We start from the raw sequence: 15108 nt of genomic DNA, 5'->3' as shown, positions 1-15108 counted from the left end.
ATAATAATAAATAAACAAAGTTAGCTCCTACATTACCACACATCACAATGCAATGCATTGCAATTGTGAGCTCGTAGATCTGCTAAATGTTCTGCTATTATACTAATATACCATATTGTGCTGAATATATACGACTCTGATTATTAGACAATCCCCATCTTTCAACACTCATTGGAAAAAGAACATTGAATCATGTCAAATAGTCTATAGTCCCCAATAATAATAATAATTAAAAAGCGTAGTCTTATATTCAGTAATTCATCACATCACAATACGGTATTTGAAAACTTATTATGGGGCATATTCTGCATAATATGAGTAGCCTACTTTTACGTACATTTTCAAGCCAATCATTTTGTACTGCTCAAGCTGTAAATGTTGAATTCCGGACTTCTAATTGTATGTAGTATTTAGTAGTATGTTGCAGTTTTTATACTGCATTGATATATTGAACATTTGACTACTTTTTCCACCACTGCAAATAGATTAAAAGAAAACAAGTACAATACTGTGTGAAAACTCTTGAAGAGACTATGACTAAAACTAAAATAGAAATTTGCTGCCAAAAACAACACTGATTTCAACCATCGGGTGGCGCGCACGAACCGTTTCATCATGTCATCTCCCATCCCGGCCATCCCAGAAGCCACCTCACCAGGAAGTGGAGCCACTCAGTGGAGTCAGTAGTCGTGTTGTTGTGAAGATGATGGAGGAGGAGGAATTGGAACTAGCTGAGGACCTGGAGGCTATCCTGCATCTGACTCCAGAGGTGCAGCTGGCCATTGAACAGGTATCTGACTGTACATCTCTCTGAGGGACTATTTACAGTTCAGTTTAGTTATCATGCCAGTTATAGTTAGTTAGCAGGCTGGCTAAAAACAAACAAACAATTGGCTTGACTTGACAGACCAGTTGATGTTATTGCAAATCCACCGACACTGTTGACGTCACGCTATACTGTACAGTACTGTAGAATGGACTACATTAAACTGTTGTTATTATCCCCGTCGTATAAAACGACACACTTATAGTAATAGCTGCTGTTGGTGTAAGGCTATATAAAACTGCTTCACATTTAGCCCCAATATGTTCCCTCAGACCCTATACGCTCATTCTGTACAGCTACTGTACTTCACATTCAGAAAGTCTATTTATTAACAGTTTGCAGAATTACAGTACATTTCAAGCACAAACTCAATACAAAGACTGTGAGTGGACGACCCCAATTAAGCATTACACTTGTTTACAAGAGGGTCCACCATGTTCAATTCATCAAAACATTTAGAGACGTACAAATAGACACTTAGTTAAAGAACAGAACAGGAATTCATACAAGTACTGTATGTTTAGCATTATGTCTAGGATATTACATGTATATTCTGATGAATTGAAAATGAGAACCCCAATGGAAACAAGCCTTATAGTGCTTTCTTTGGGGTTTTCTTTAATTCTCTCAGAAGACCTTGTGTTGAACTTAGCTCTGGTCCATAGCTCTAATGGACCAGAGCTATATTGAACTGTGCTTTTTCATGTGCTTGTTCTACAAACTGTTAATATCGTTTTCAATCAACAAATCAATCGATCAAGGATGTTGGGATTAATGCAGAGGTGGAATATGTATTCAGACCAAAGTTACAATACAACAATACAGGCCAAAACGTATTTATAGGCTACTTACCAATTGTAACTTACTAGTGCGTACGTATTAAAGTAAAGGCAATGGCTTAGAACAGCTTGGGGTCTGCTAGCCCTGGACCAGTGCTTACAGCGAGTCTCTCTCTGTCAGAGAGAGACTCGCTGTAAGCCCTGAACCAGGGCTAGGGGTCTGCTAGCCCTGGTCCAGGGCTTACAGCTAGTCTCTCTCTGACAGAGACTGACTACTGAGTGGCGCGCTACGAGCTTGTAGGTCTGCTATTGTAGGTCTGCTATTTTTTTTAATCGTTAAAATGTGCCTCAAATCTTTCAGAAAATTGTCATGATTTCTCCTCTCTCTCTCTCTCTCTCCTCTCTCTCTCTCTCTCTCTGTCTCTCTCTCTCTCTCTCTCTGGGACTACAGGTTTTCCCCAGTCAAGATCCACTGGACAGAGCAGATTTTAATGCTGTGGAATACATCAACACCCTGTTCCCCACTGAACAGGTATGAGATCAGATTGCCAGACAGTGGCCTTGTGGTTAGAGTGTCCGAAACTGAGACTGGGAGGTCGGGGGTTTGATCCCCGGGCTGGGTCATACCAAAGACTGTAAAAATGGGACCCAGTGCCTTCCCTGCTTGGCACTCAGCATCAATGGGTTGGATTGGAGGGTCAAATCTACTAATCAAATGATTCAACTACCGTAATCAAATGATTCCCGAGCGCGGCACGGCTGTGGCTCACCGCTCCAAGAGTCGGGTCGAATGCGGAGAACAAATTTCACTGCGGTATATAACGTGTGTGACAAATCGTACGACTTTGACTTGACTTTGACTCTGGTTACTTCAGATTACTATTAGGACCGCAGGGAATTAATTGAACAAAATTGATTGAGTAAATTATAAACATTGATCATTTGATTTAAAAAATAATTAATAATCGATCCCTACCTTGCATGTCCAAACCTATATGATGCTTATGACTCCAGTTGGGCAATGTTTCATTCACTTACAATATAAAATGTAAGTTAATTATTTAAAACAAACAACAAAAACAAACAAACATGGACGTGCTTCGTTGGTCGGGTGCAGTACTTAGTTTAGACAGTACTTAGTTTAGACTAGTCATTGGTTAGACCAGTCATTAGTCCTACAACTACAACCTATCTCAAACCCTCACCCTAAACCTAACCTCCCACGGGGCAGCACACCTAAACCTAACCTTAACCCGTGTCTAACCAATGACTAGTCTAAACCTAACCTCCCACGGGGCAGCACACCTAAACCTAACCTTAACCCGTGTCTAACCAATGACTAGTCTAAACCTAACCTCCCACGGGGCAGCACACCTAAACCTAACCTTAACCCATGTCTAACCAATGACTAGTCTAACCCTAACCTCCCACGGGGCAGCACACCTAAACCTAACCTTAACCAATGACTAGTCTAACCCTAACCTCCCACGGGGCAGCACACCTAAACCTAACCTTAACCCATGTCTAACCAATGACTAGTCTAACCCTAACCTCCCACGGGGCAGCACACCTAAACCTAACCTTAACCCATGTCTAACCAATGACTAGTCTAACCCTAACCTCCCACGGGGCAGCACACCTAAACCTAACCTTAACCCATGTCTAACCAATGACTAGTCTAACCCTAACCTCCCACGGGGCAGCACACCTAAACTATAACCTTAACCCATGTCTAACCAATGACTAGTCTAAACCTAACCTCCCACGGGGCAGCACACCTAAACCTAACCTTAACCCATGTCTAACCAATGACTAGTCCTCGTCTACTGGCAGTATTTCATATTTCATATTTATTTATTTCATTTCAGTTATGGTTTTACATGATTATATTCATTTTACTTTGTACTTTGTTATTATTTTCTTTACATATTCCATAGCAGAAAAGAAAAGGAGCAGGAAGAAGATAAATCTTATTTATACCTGCCCCTATCATTAAAAAAAACATCTAATTGATGCTTCTACCAACCATACATTTCATATATCACCATGGTTACATCAAATAAAAAAGAAGGAAAAGAAAGAAAAACAACAAAGACAAAAGAACATAGAGGGCCCAGGCCGTAGCGTAACGGTCTGGGCACCGGACTGGTAATCCAGTCGCAGTGTGCCGCGGGTTCGACTCCCGGACCCGACACGGCCTTTACTGCATGTCATCCCCCCATCTCTCTCCCGTTTCCTGTCAGCCTACTGTCTGTCCCTTCAAAAATCAATAAAAGGCGTAAGCCGCAAAAAAATATCTTTAAAAAAAGAAAAAAAAAAAAAGAAAAAGAACATAGAGCTCAACAACGCTGAGGGAACAAAATAACACTTATATCCAACCTTCCAATTCATATTTTATCATTTTTTCCTTTTTAATAATAATACATAATAATAATAATAAAACTTTATTTGTATAGCACCTTTCATGACATGAAATGCAGCTCAAAGTGCTTTACAGAACAATGGAGAATAAAAGAAAAGCAAGGCAACGACATTAAAAAACAAGCAGTAATGCAATACAGTGAGGACATGAATAACAAAAAAATTAATAAAAGATCAATTAAAAGCAATGTTGTAGAAGTGGGTCTTGAGCTGAGCTTTAAAAATGTCTACAGAGGCTGCCTGACGAAGGTACAGTGGGAGTTTGTTCCATGCACTGGCCCGTAGAAGCAAAAAGCTGCTTCCCCGTATTTTTTAGTTGCCATTTTTTTAGGCAAAGCGAGCAGGCCAGCAGTGGAAGACCTCAGGGGGCGGTTTGGGACATATTTAGGCAGGCAGTCATGTAGGTAGGAAGGTGCGAGACCATTGAGAGCTTTATAGACAAGTAAAATAATTTTAAAATCAATCCTAAAAACAACTGGAAGCCAGTGCAGTGATGCCAAAACTGGAGTAATATGTTCTCTCATCTTGTGCAACTCTTCAACTCCTGGTTTTGTGAATTCCATAACTTTATACCTGTAACAGAAGTGCACATTTGTTTTAGTGTAGTCTGAGCGAACAGATGTTTAAAATCATGTCTTCTTCTATGGTCCTCATCCTCTGAGCTAAACACAAATGACTTCTGTAACCGTGTTGGTAATGATCTGTTTTTCGCTCTGAACACCACCAATAATGTTCATAATTCAACCAAATCCATGATTTTCAAAATACCTGATAACATGAAAACTAAAAAACCTATTGGTGTGTGCTCTGAAATCTTCTTTATACATGATTCTTAACGCTCTTTTTTTGTAACATAATCAAAGGAGTCAGTATTCACGAGACATCGGTGCTAATTATCAGTCTAATTATCGCAAGAAGACGTTTTCAGTGATCAGATCAGATAAGCGAGATTATTGTCTCTGGACGCACGCACGCACGCACGCCGTTTCTGGGGCTGTGCGATAAAAAGAATACCTAAATTTTTATGCCAGAACCCCTAATTTCTCCTGATGTGCTGTTTGGTGCCTTGCATGGTTTCCTCTCCCATCTGTGTATGAGAATGGGTGGGTCTGTGTAAAGCGCCTTGGATAAAGGCGCGGCTATATAAATGCACTATTTACAATTTATCATATAGACGGCTGGCCTCCTACAGAGCAGAGAGCAAGGCCATAAAACACTAAGTCCATTATACTGGTGAAAACGGTGACAAAGAAACCCATTTTGACCTGAAAGATCAGATTCTATAAATGTCTTCTACATCCCGACATTTTTCTGAAAAAGCCATGTTTCTGTGTCAGTGGTTCTTCGATTTTTCAAAAATAGCAGACCTACAAGCTCATAGCGCGCCACTCGGTGGCGCGCTATGAGCTTGTAGATCTGCTATTTTTCAATAGCTAAAGCATAACGTGATGCTGACACCAAAAGGGGTTCCTTGGGTATATCTTGCTATGGTCCTTAGAGTCCTTACACACTGGGAGCATGACGAATAAACAATCAAACAACAAAACAAGGCTATTCATTCCGTGATGCAATCATGCAGGTTGATGCTTTTATTCTATGAAAAATCAACCTCATTTAGAAAGAAATGTTGCTTTATTACTGGCTGGCTGCACAATATTCCTGTTCTGAGTGGCTGTACTCATTGCATGGCACAAACGGCCGTTTAAATGAACCCATTAAAACCATATTTAGCAGACGCTCTTAATCCATTTAGACCCGAGTTAAAAACATTCACTTTGAAAGAATATATATTCAAAGATTTGCGACACATTTTTACAAATTTTCAAAAATAGCAGACCTACAAGCTCGTAGCGCGCCACTCGGTGGCGCGCTACCAGCTTGTAGATCTGCTATTTTTAAATAGCTAAATTATAACATAATGTTTAAAACACCAAAAGGGGTTCCCAGATTCCAGAGCGATTTACAGTAGGCAAGAACAACACGTGGCAATACATAAAATACATAGAAATAGTCAACTACAATGAAACTATAAGTAAACACTATAGAATTGTCTACATAATATGCATTCTAAATGACATATTTTAGCCTTTGCATGTGTGCCTGCAAGGTTGTGAGGCTTACTGTAAGAACGGTGTACTGTAGGTGTGCTATAACTTATTACTCCAGGAGAGGGCGGTGTTTACCTTTTTGTTGCACTCATCATTGGTCTCTAGTCTAGAAGGGTCACAGACAGTAGACTAAGGCCCTTTCCCAATTCCTTTTTTAACCCTACCCCTCAGCCCTTGCCCCTTCCCCTTGTCCCTACATAAGGAGTGTCAAGGGGTAGGGAGATAAATCATCCCCCTAGGAATTGGAACGTCCCTAAATATTGAACGTCCCTTGTAGATATTGATATACAACCTGTTCTCAGAAAATAGCTGATCTGCAAGCTCACTACAGGCCAGTGGTCCCCAAACTTTGATGGCATTTCTGTCTCTAGGACCCCCAATTTATATTGTAAAATCAATGTTAATTAACTCTGAGAGTGTACAAACTATCATTTAGCCCATAACCCACTTTGGAGACTACTTTCCATTTGATTTAAGCTGTAGAGATGGAACGTAAATATAACATTGCTGTGGTTATGATGAAATAAATATATTGTAATTTTGTCTCATGTTGGTAGCCCACCATGCAGAATGTAATTCAGCTAGATATAGCTCATTCTGACACCTGCTCAGTTGTACCTGATTCATTGATTATTATTGTATTAACAGTTTGTATAGAATGGGTACAGATACAGGGTTAGAAAAAGGAAAAACAATTTACAGTATAGAAAGAAGGGGCTGTGGTCACTGGTCATTGTTTTTAATATCATTGAGAACAGAGTCATTTTCTATCAATGAAAATGCCATCGTGATTCATCTCCATCCAATGTACAGACTGTACAGCAGCTTGCAATCTGTTTCCATAGCTGGTTTGCCTGGGGAAAAAAACAACACCATTGCTAATTAGTTATGTAAGTTTTGCAACTTGTGGGTATTAGCTTAACATTGGTCATGATAAAACCATAGCTATCACTGCAGCGCGAGTAGCCAACGTTATGCAGTGACAGCGTTATGTAGGTACAGTAGGCTATTTCACTGCTTTTAAGAGCTCCAAAACTGCAGAATGTTGACATATCGTGGTCTGGGGGGTCAGACTGATGCCTGCTAATAAGCTAGCTTGCATCCGAGTTGTATCACCGGCGCACCGGCGATACATAAAAAACTAGAAAAAGTGCCCTTCCGGGCACAAGTCTCCACCAGGTTATCCACAGATCCGTGCAGTTAGAGGTAAAAACACTTTGCGGCCAGTTATAGCGCCACCTTGAGGCTGAGTTGAAATTGTTCATGTGGCATTTCGTCCTCGGCCTAGTGGGAATGTGGGTGCACAATTTCACGGAAATCACGCGATGTGTTCATGATTTGCAGCATTTTGTTTGAAACTGAGCACTCCTGTGAACTTTGGAAGCCAATCTTAACCAATCAGGATGGAGTCTGATAAATGTGAAAGACCCGTTTCGTTGAATGGCTCTAGAGAGACTGTGTACCAATTTGCGTGATGTTTGGACAAAATCTGTAGGTGTACTGTGCAAAAACTTGTTTTGCACAAAGCGGCCTCCTGGTGGCGCTATAACAGGCCGTTCTGGAAAGTTTGGGGCAGAGGTTCATGGTTGGCATCCAGGGAGTGTGTGTGCAAAATATGGCATCGAAAAACTTGTTTTGCACAAAGCGGCCTCCTGGTGGCGCTATAACAGGCCGTTCTGGAAAGTTTGGGGCAGAGGTTCATGGTTGGCATCCAGGGAGTGTGTGTGCAAAATATGGCATCGACCGGGTTAACGGTGGCCGAGATTAGCTGTTCACGGACACACACACGGACACACGGACGGACGGAGTGCAAAACATACTCTCCCCACATGCCTTCGGCCTGGTGGAGACAATAATAAAGCGCCGATGCGGCGTCCAATGAATGGGTAACGTTGTATGAATGCAACGCCGTATCATATCGTTAGTTCAGGTGAGGTAACGTTAACCTTTGCTAGAGATTGCGATATTTTTGGCGATGCAGATTGTTAATACATTAAAATAATATTGGTTATTATAATATTTTTCCATAATAAAGGACATAAAAGGCTTCTTACCTCGTCCGCCTTTCAGCCCTCACTGCCCCTCAGTGATGTTGCTCCGTTTGAAGTCCCGTCGAGATATCCCTTCAAACGAAGGGGATTCTACCCCTCGCCCTCAGCCCTACCCCTCCATCCAAAGACAATTGAGATAACCCTTCCCCCTCACGTGAACGCGCATAAGTAAGGGCAAGGGCTAAGAGCCAGGACGAAAGGGGGTAATTGGGATTGGGCCTAAGTGATGTCTGTGTGTATTGTATTGTATTCTGTACTGTATCTGATGTGTCTATTCTGTACTGTGAACCCGCAGCACTCCAGGTTAGAACAGAATCTTTCACGGTGCTGCAAGGCTCGAAGATACAGGATGAAATCAAGAAATGTCATGTTAAAAATGACATATAATGCGTGCTGGTATTTTCTTGATTTCATTCTATTCTGTACTGTATCTACAGTATGTAAAAATGTGTGAAGGAGCCATTCTGTCTGCAGGGAGTTCACCTTATAATGTCTTAAACTTATATAGCGCTTTTCTGAGTACCAAAAGACACAGAGGTAACAACAAAATAAAAACAACTTCATTTAGGAAAAGTAAATAAACACTAAAAGCTATAAAATAAACTTTGAAAAGAGTTAGCTATAAAGCAATAGGTAGGGCATTCCACAGTGTTGGGGCAGCAAAGACAAAAGCTCTGTCCTGAGATCAGATTCTAAAAATGTCTTCTACATCCCGACAGTTTTCTGACAAAGCTATGTTTCTATGTCAGTGGTTCTTCGATTTTTCAAAAATAGCAGACCTACAAGCTCGTATAATAGCTAAAGCATAGCATGATGCTAACACCAAAAGGGGTTTCCGCCCCAAAATGGGTTAAGTGCTTTGTAGGTGGTCAGGAGATGTTTAGAAATGGATTCTTTGTTTGACCCGGGGGCCAGTGAAGGTCACCTTGAGGGGCGGGGTGCCGTAGCAATGGGACAGTGATAGGGTGCACAGGCGTAGCCAGCCAGATGAGGTTACTTTGGAAGGTATGGTAGCACAGAACGCTGGAGAGAGATCACACCATTTTTACCGTTGATGTTTATATGCATCAAACAAAACGTGGTGTAATTCCTATTTTATGTTCAATACATTGGGAACCCCCCCCCCCCCCACCCGATAGCAGTTAGAGGTCTGGACATTACTAATTTTGAACGCGTCAAAAAACGGTTTCTATGCATGCATGTGCCCAGCACTGCCCAGCCGAGTGGCAATACGTTTGTTTCAGAGTGCCAATAATTCACGCGACTCATCAGTCATTTGGGGTCAAGGGTCAAGGGATGTTCACTCACCGACTTCCTCTTTGTGTTTCTCTTCAGTCATTGGCTAATATCGATGACGTGGTGAGCAAGATCCGCATGAAGATTCGGTGAGTATCTGGGGCTAATTAGTGTTCATTTGGGGGTCCTTGGGGAGCCAGAGCAGTAATGATTGTGTGTGGTGGTGTCTCTCAGGGGGGGGGGGGGGGGGGGGGGTCCGCAGGGCTAATTAGTGTTAATTTGGGGGTCCTTGGGGAGCCAGAGCAGTAATGATTGTGTGTGGTGGTGTCTCTCAGGGGGGGGGGGGGGGGGGGGGGTCCGCAGGGCTAATTAGTGTTAATTTGGGGGTCCTTGGGGAGCCAGAGCAGTAATGATTGTGTGTGGTGGTGTCTCTCAGGGGGGGGGGGGGGGGGGGTCCGCAGGGCTAATTAGTGTTAATTTGGGGGTCCTTGGGGAGCCAGAGCAGTAATGATTGTGTGTGGTGGTGTGTCTCAGGGGGGGGGGGGGGGGGGGGGTCCGCAGGGCTAATTAGTGTTAATTTGGGGGTCCTTGGGGAGCCAGAGCAGTAATGATTGTGTGTGGTGGTGTCTCTCAGGGGGGGGGGGGGGGGGTCTGCAGGGCTAATTAGTGTTAATTTGGGGGTCCTTGGGGAGCCAGAACAGTAATGATTGTGTGTGGTGGTGTCTCTCAGGGGGGGGGGGGGGGGGGGGTCCGCAGGGCTAATTAGTGTTAATTTGGGGGTCCTTGGGGAGCCAGAGCAGTAATGATTGTGTGTGGTGGTGTCTCTCAGAGGAACCAGAACAGAACCATAACAGTAATGACTGTGTGTCTCTGAGGGGAACCAGAACAGAACCAGAACAGAACCAGAGCAGTAATGATTGTGTGTCTCTCAGGGGGAACCAGAACAGAACCAGAGCAGTAATGATTGTGTGTCTCTCAGGGGGAACCAGAACAGAACCAGAACAGTAATGACTGTGTGTCTCTCAGGGGGAACCAGAACAGAACCAGAACAGTAATGACTGTGTGTCTCTCAGGGGGAACCAGAACAGAACCAGAACAGTAATGACTGTGTGTCTCTCAGGGGGAACCAGAACAGAACCAGAACAGTAATGACTGTGTGTCTCTGAGGGGAACCAGAACAGAACCAGAACAGAACCAGAACAGAACCAGAGCAGTAATGATTGTGTGTCTCTCAGGGGGAACCAGAACAGAACCAGAACAGAACCAGAACAGTAATGACTGTGTGTCTCTCAGGGGAACCAGAACAGAACCAGAACAGTAATGATTGTGTGTCTCTCAGGCGTCTGGACGACAACATCAGGACGGTGGTGAGAGGCCAGACCAACGTGGGCCAGGATGGAAGACAGGTGAGCTGAGACACTGTTCATAATTAAACCATATGAAGACAGGTGAGCTGAGACTCTGTTCATAATCAAACCATAATGAAGACAGGTGAGCTGAGACACTGTTCATAATTAAACCATAATATGAGACACTGTTCATAATTAAACCATATGAAGACAGGTGAGCTGAGACACTGTTCATAATTAAACCATAATGAAGACAGGTGAGCTGAGACACTGTTCATAATTAAACCATAATATGAGACACTGTTCATAATTAAACCATCATGAAGACAGGTGAGCTGAGACACTGTTCATAATTAAACCATAATGAAGACAGGTGAGCTGAGACACCGTTCATAATTAAACCATAATGAAGACAGGTGAGCTGAGACACTGTTCATAATTAAACCATAATGAAGACAGGTGAGCTGAGACACTGTTCATAATCAAACCATATGAAGACAGGTGAGCTGAGACACTGTTCATAATTAAACCATAATGAAGACAGGTGAGCTGAGACACTGTTCATAATTAAACCATAATGAAGACAGGTGAGCTGAGACACTGTTCATAATTAAACCATATGAAGACAGGTGAGCTGAGACACTGTTCATAATTAAACCATAATGAAGACAGGTGAGCTGAGACACTGTTCATAATTAAACCATATGAAGACAGGTGAGCTGAGACACTGTTCATAATTAAACCATAATGAAGACAGGTGAGCTGAGACACTGTTCATAATTAAACCATAATGAAGACAGGTGAGCTGAGACACTGTTCATAATTAAACCATAATGAAGACAGGTGAGCTGAGACACTGTTCATAATTAAACCATATGAAGACAGGTGAGCTGAGACACTGTTCATAATTAAACCATAATGAAGACAGGTGAGCTGAGACACTGTTCATAATTAAACCATAATGAAGACAGGTGAGCTGAGACACTGTTCATAATCAAACCATAATGAAGACAGGTGAGCTGAGACACTGTTCATAATGAAACCATAATGAAGACAGGTGAGCTGAGACACTGTTCATAATTAAACCATAATGAAGACAGGTGAGCTGAGACACTGTTCATAATTAAACCCTAATGAAGACAGGTGAGCTGAGACACTGTTCATAATTAAACCATAATGAAGACAGGTGAGCTGAGACACTGTTCATAATTAAACCATATGAAGACAGGTGAGCTGAGACACTGTTCATAATTAAACCATATGAAGACAGGTGAGCTGAGACACTGTTCATAATTAAACCATAATGAAGACAGGTGAGCTGAGACACTGTTCATAATTAAACCATATGAAGACAGGTGAGCTGAGACACTGTTCATAATTAAACCATATGAAGACAGGTGAGCTGAGACACTGTTCATAATTAAACCATATGAAGACAGGTGAGCTGAGACACTGTTCATAATTAAACCATCATGAAGACAGGTGAGCTGAGACACTGTTCATAATTAAACCATAATGAAGACAGGTGAGCTGAGACACTGTTCATAATTAAACCATAATGAAGACAGGTGAGCTGAGACACTGTTCATAATTAAACCATATGAAGACAGGTGAGCTGAGACACTGTTCATAATTAAACCATATGAAGACAGGTGAGCTGAGACACTGTTCATAATTAAACCATCATGAAGACAGGTGAGCTGAGACTCTGTTCATAATTAAACCATATGAAGACAGGTGAGCTGAGACACTGTTCATAATCAAACCATATGAAGACAGGTGAGCTGAGACACTGTTCATAATCAAACCATAATGAAGACAGGTGAGCTGAGACACTGTTCATAATTAAACCATAATGAAGACAGGTGAGCTGAGACACTGTTCATAATTAAACCATATGAAGACAGGTGAGCTGAGACACTGTTCATAATTAAACCATATGAAGACAGGTGAGCTGAGACACTGTTCATAATTAAACCATAATGAAGACAGGTGAGCTGAGACACTGTTCATAATTAAACCATCATGAAGACAGGTGAGCTGAGACACTGTTCATAATTAAACCATAATGAAGACAGGTGAGCTGAGACACTGTTCATAATTAAACCATAATGAAGACAGGTGAGCTGAGACACTGTTCATAATTAAACCATATGAAGACAGGTGAGCTGAGACACTGTTCATAATTAAACCATATGAAGACAGGTGAGCTGAGACACTGTTCATAATTAAACCCTAATGAAGACAGGTGAGCTGAGACACTGTTCATAATTAAACCATATGAAGACAGGTGAGCTGAGACACTGTTCATAATTAAACCATAATGAAGACAGGTGAGCTGAGACACTGTTCATAATTAAACCATAATGAAGACAGGTGAGCTGAGACACTGTTCATAATTAAACCATAATGAAGACAGGTGAGCTGAGACACTGTTCATAATCAAACCATATGAAGACAGGTGAGCTGAGACACTGTTCATAATTAAACCATCATGAAGACAGGTGAGCTGAGACACTGTTCATAATTAAACCATAATGAAGACAGGTGAGCTGAGACACTGTTCATAATTAAACCATATGAAGACAGGTGAGCTGAGACACTGTTCATAATCAAACCATAATGAAGACAGGTGAGCTGAGACACTGTTCATAATCAAACCATATGAAGACAGGTGAGCTGAGACACTGTTCATAATTAAACCATAATGAAGACAGGTGAGCTGAGACACTGTTCATAATCAAACCATAATGAAGACAGGTGAGCTGAGACACTGTTCATAATCAAACCATATGAAGACAGGTGAGCTGAGACACCGTTCATAATCAAACCATAATGAAGACAGGTGAGCTGAGACACTGTTCATAATCAAACCATAATGAAGACAGGTGAGCTGAGACACTGTTCATAATTAAACCCTAATGAAGACAGGTGAGCTGAGACACTGTTCATAATCAAACCATATGAAGACAGGTGAGCTGAGACACTGTTCATAATTAAACCATATGAAGACAGGTGAGCTGAGACACTGTTCATAATTAAACCATATGAAGACAGGTGAGCTGAGACACTGTTCATAATTAAACCATATGGATAATAAGACAGGTGAGCTGAGACACTGTTCATAATTAAACCATAATATGGATAATAAGACAGGTGAGCTGAGACACTGTTCATAATTAAACCATAATATGGATAATAAATGTGTTTCATTTCAAGCCTCTTGGGCCGAAATAATATTTGGTCTCTTCACGCGGGAGATTCGTGTACAAAATAGTAGGACAGCAAAGGACATGAAAGTTGATATGCACACAGCAGGAAGGATATGGTGGAGCGTGGGGCTTGGACTACTGTCTATTAAGGATTATGTTATACTTTAGCTATTGAAAAATAGATCTACATTGTAGATCTGTTGTTTTTGAAAAATCGTGAAAATGTGGCTCAAATCTTTGAATATATAATCTTTCAGAGCGAACGTTTTTAACTCAAATCTTTGCTTCTGGGGGGGGGGGGGGGGGGGGGGTCCCTGGAACAACATATTTTCAGATGGGGGTCGGCGGTCTATTGCATATATTTTTGGGGGTCCTTGACATGGAAATGTTTGAGAACGACTGACATTAGATTCGTTTTTTCCAGAAAACTGTCATGATTTTAGAAGACGTGATTTATAGAACGGAGCTCAGGTTTAAATGGGTTAACCCATTCTGACCTGAGATCAGATTCTAAAAAATGTCTTCTACATCCTGACCGTTTTCCATTCTGACCTGAGATCAGATTCTAAAAAATGTCTTCTACATCCTGACAGTTTTCCATTCTGACCTGAGATCAGATTCTAAAAATGTCTTCTACATCCTGACTGTTTTCCATTCTGACCTGAGATCAGATTCTAAAAATGTCTTCTACATCCTGACAGTTTTCCATTCTGACCTGAGATCAGATTCTAAAAATGTCTTCTACATCCTGACTGTTTTCCATTCTGACCTGAGATCAGATTCTAAACATGTCTTCTACATCCTGACAGTTTTCCATTCTGACCTGAGATCAGATTCCAAAAATGTCTTCTACATCCTGACAGTTTTCTGAAAAAGCTATGTTTCTATGTCTATGTCAGTCGATTTTTCAAAAATAGCAGACCTACAAGCTCGAGCTTGTAGATCTGCTATTTTTTCAATAGCTAAAGCAATAGCATAATGCTAACACCAAAATGGGTCAAAAGTCAGCGTGCTCCCGGATTCCTCCATCCTGAACCCAGACAATGTATGTTCCTCCTCTCCGTTCTGCTGCCTCGGAAAAGGACAGGATGAGTCAGATCCACCGGCATCTCCTCCTCCTCCACCG

General features: G+C 41.7%; 1 protein-coding gene across 1 annotated transcript in view; it reads left to right on the top strand.

The window, feature by feature from the left end:
* The first annotated feature begins 663 nt into the window (after positions 1-663).
* vps53 (VPS53 subunit of GARP complex) overlaps positions 664-15108 on the top strand; it is a 117165-nt gene continuing 102720 nt past the window's right edge. The window contains 4 exon segments of the mRNA XM_083773989.1: positions 664-790; positions 2057-2137; positions 9521-9570; positions 10761-10827. Of these exon segments, the coding sequence (XP_083630115.1) occupies positions 704-790; positions 2057-2137; positions 9521-9570; positions 10761-10827 (285 nt within the window). The 5' untranslated portion in view covers positions 664-703.

The sequence above is a fragment of the Protomyctophum parallelum genome (genome assembly GCF_964188405.1).
Source record: "Protomyctophum parallelum genome assembly, chromosome: 9".
Lineage (NCBI taxonomy): Eukaryota > Metazoa > Chordata > Actinopteri > Myctophiformes > Myctophidae > Protomyctophum > Protomyctophum parallelum.
The sequence above is the reverse complement of the archived record's forward strand: the minus strand, read 5'-3'. Positions and strand labels throughout refer to the sequence as shown.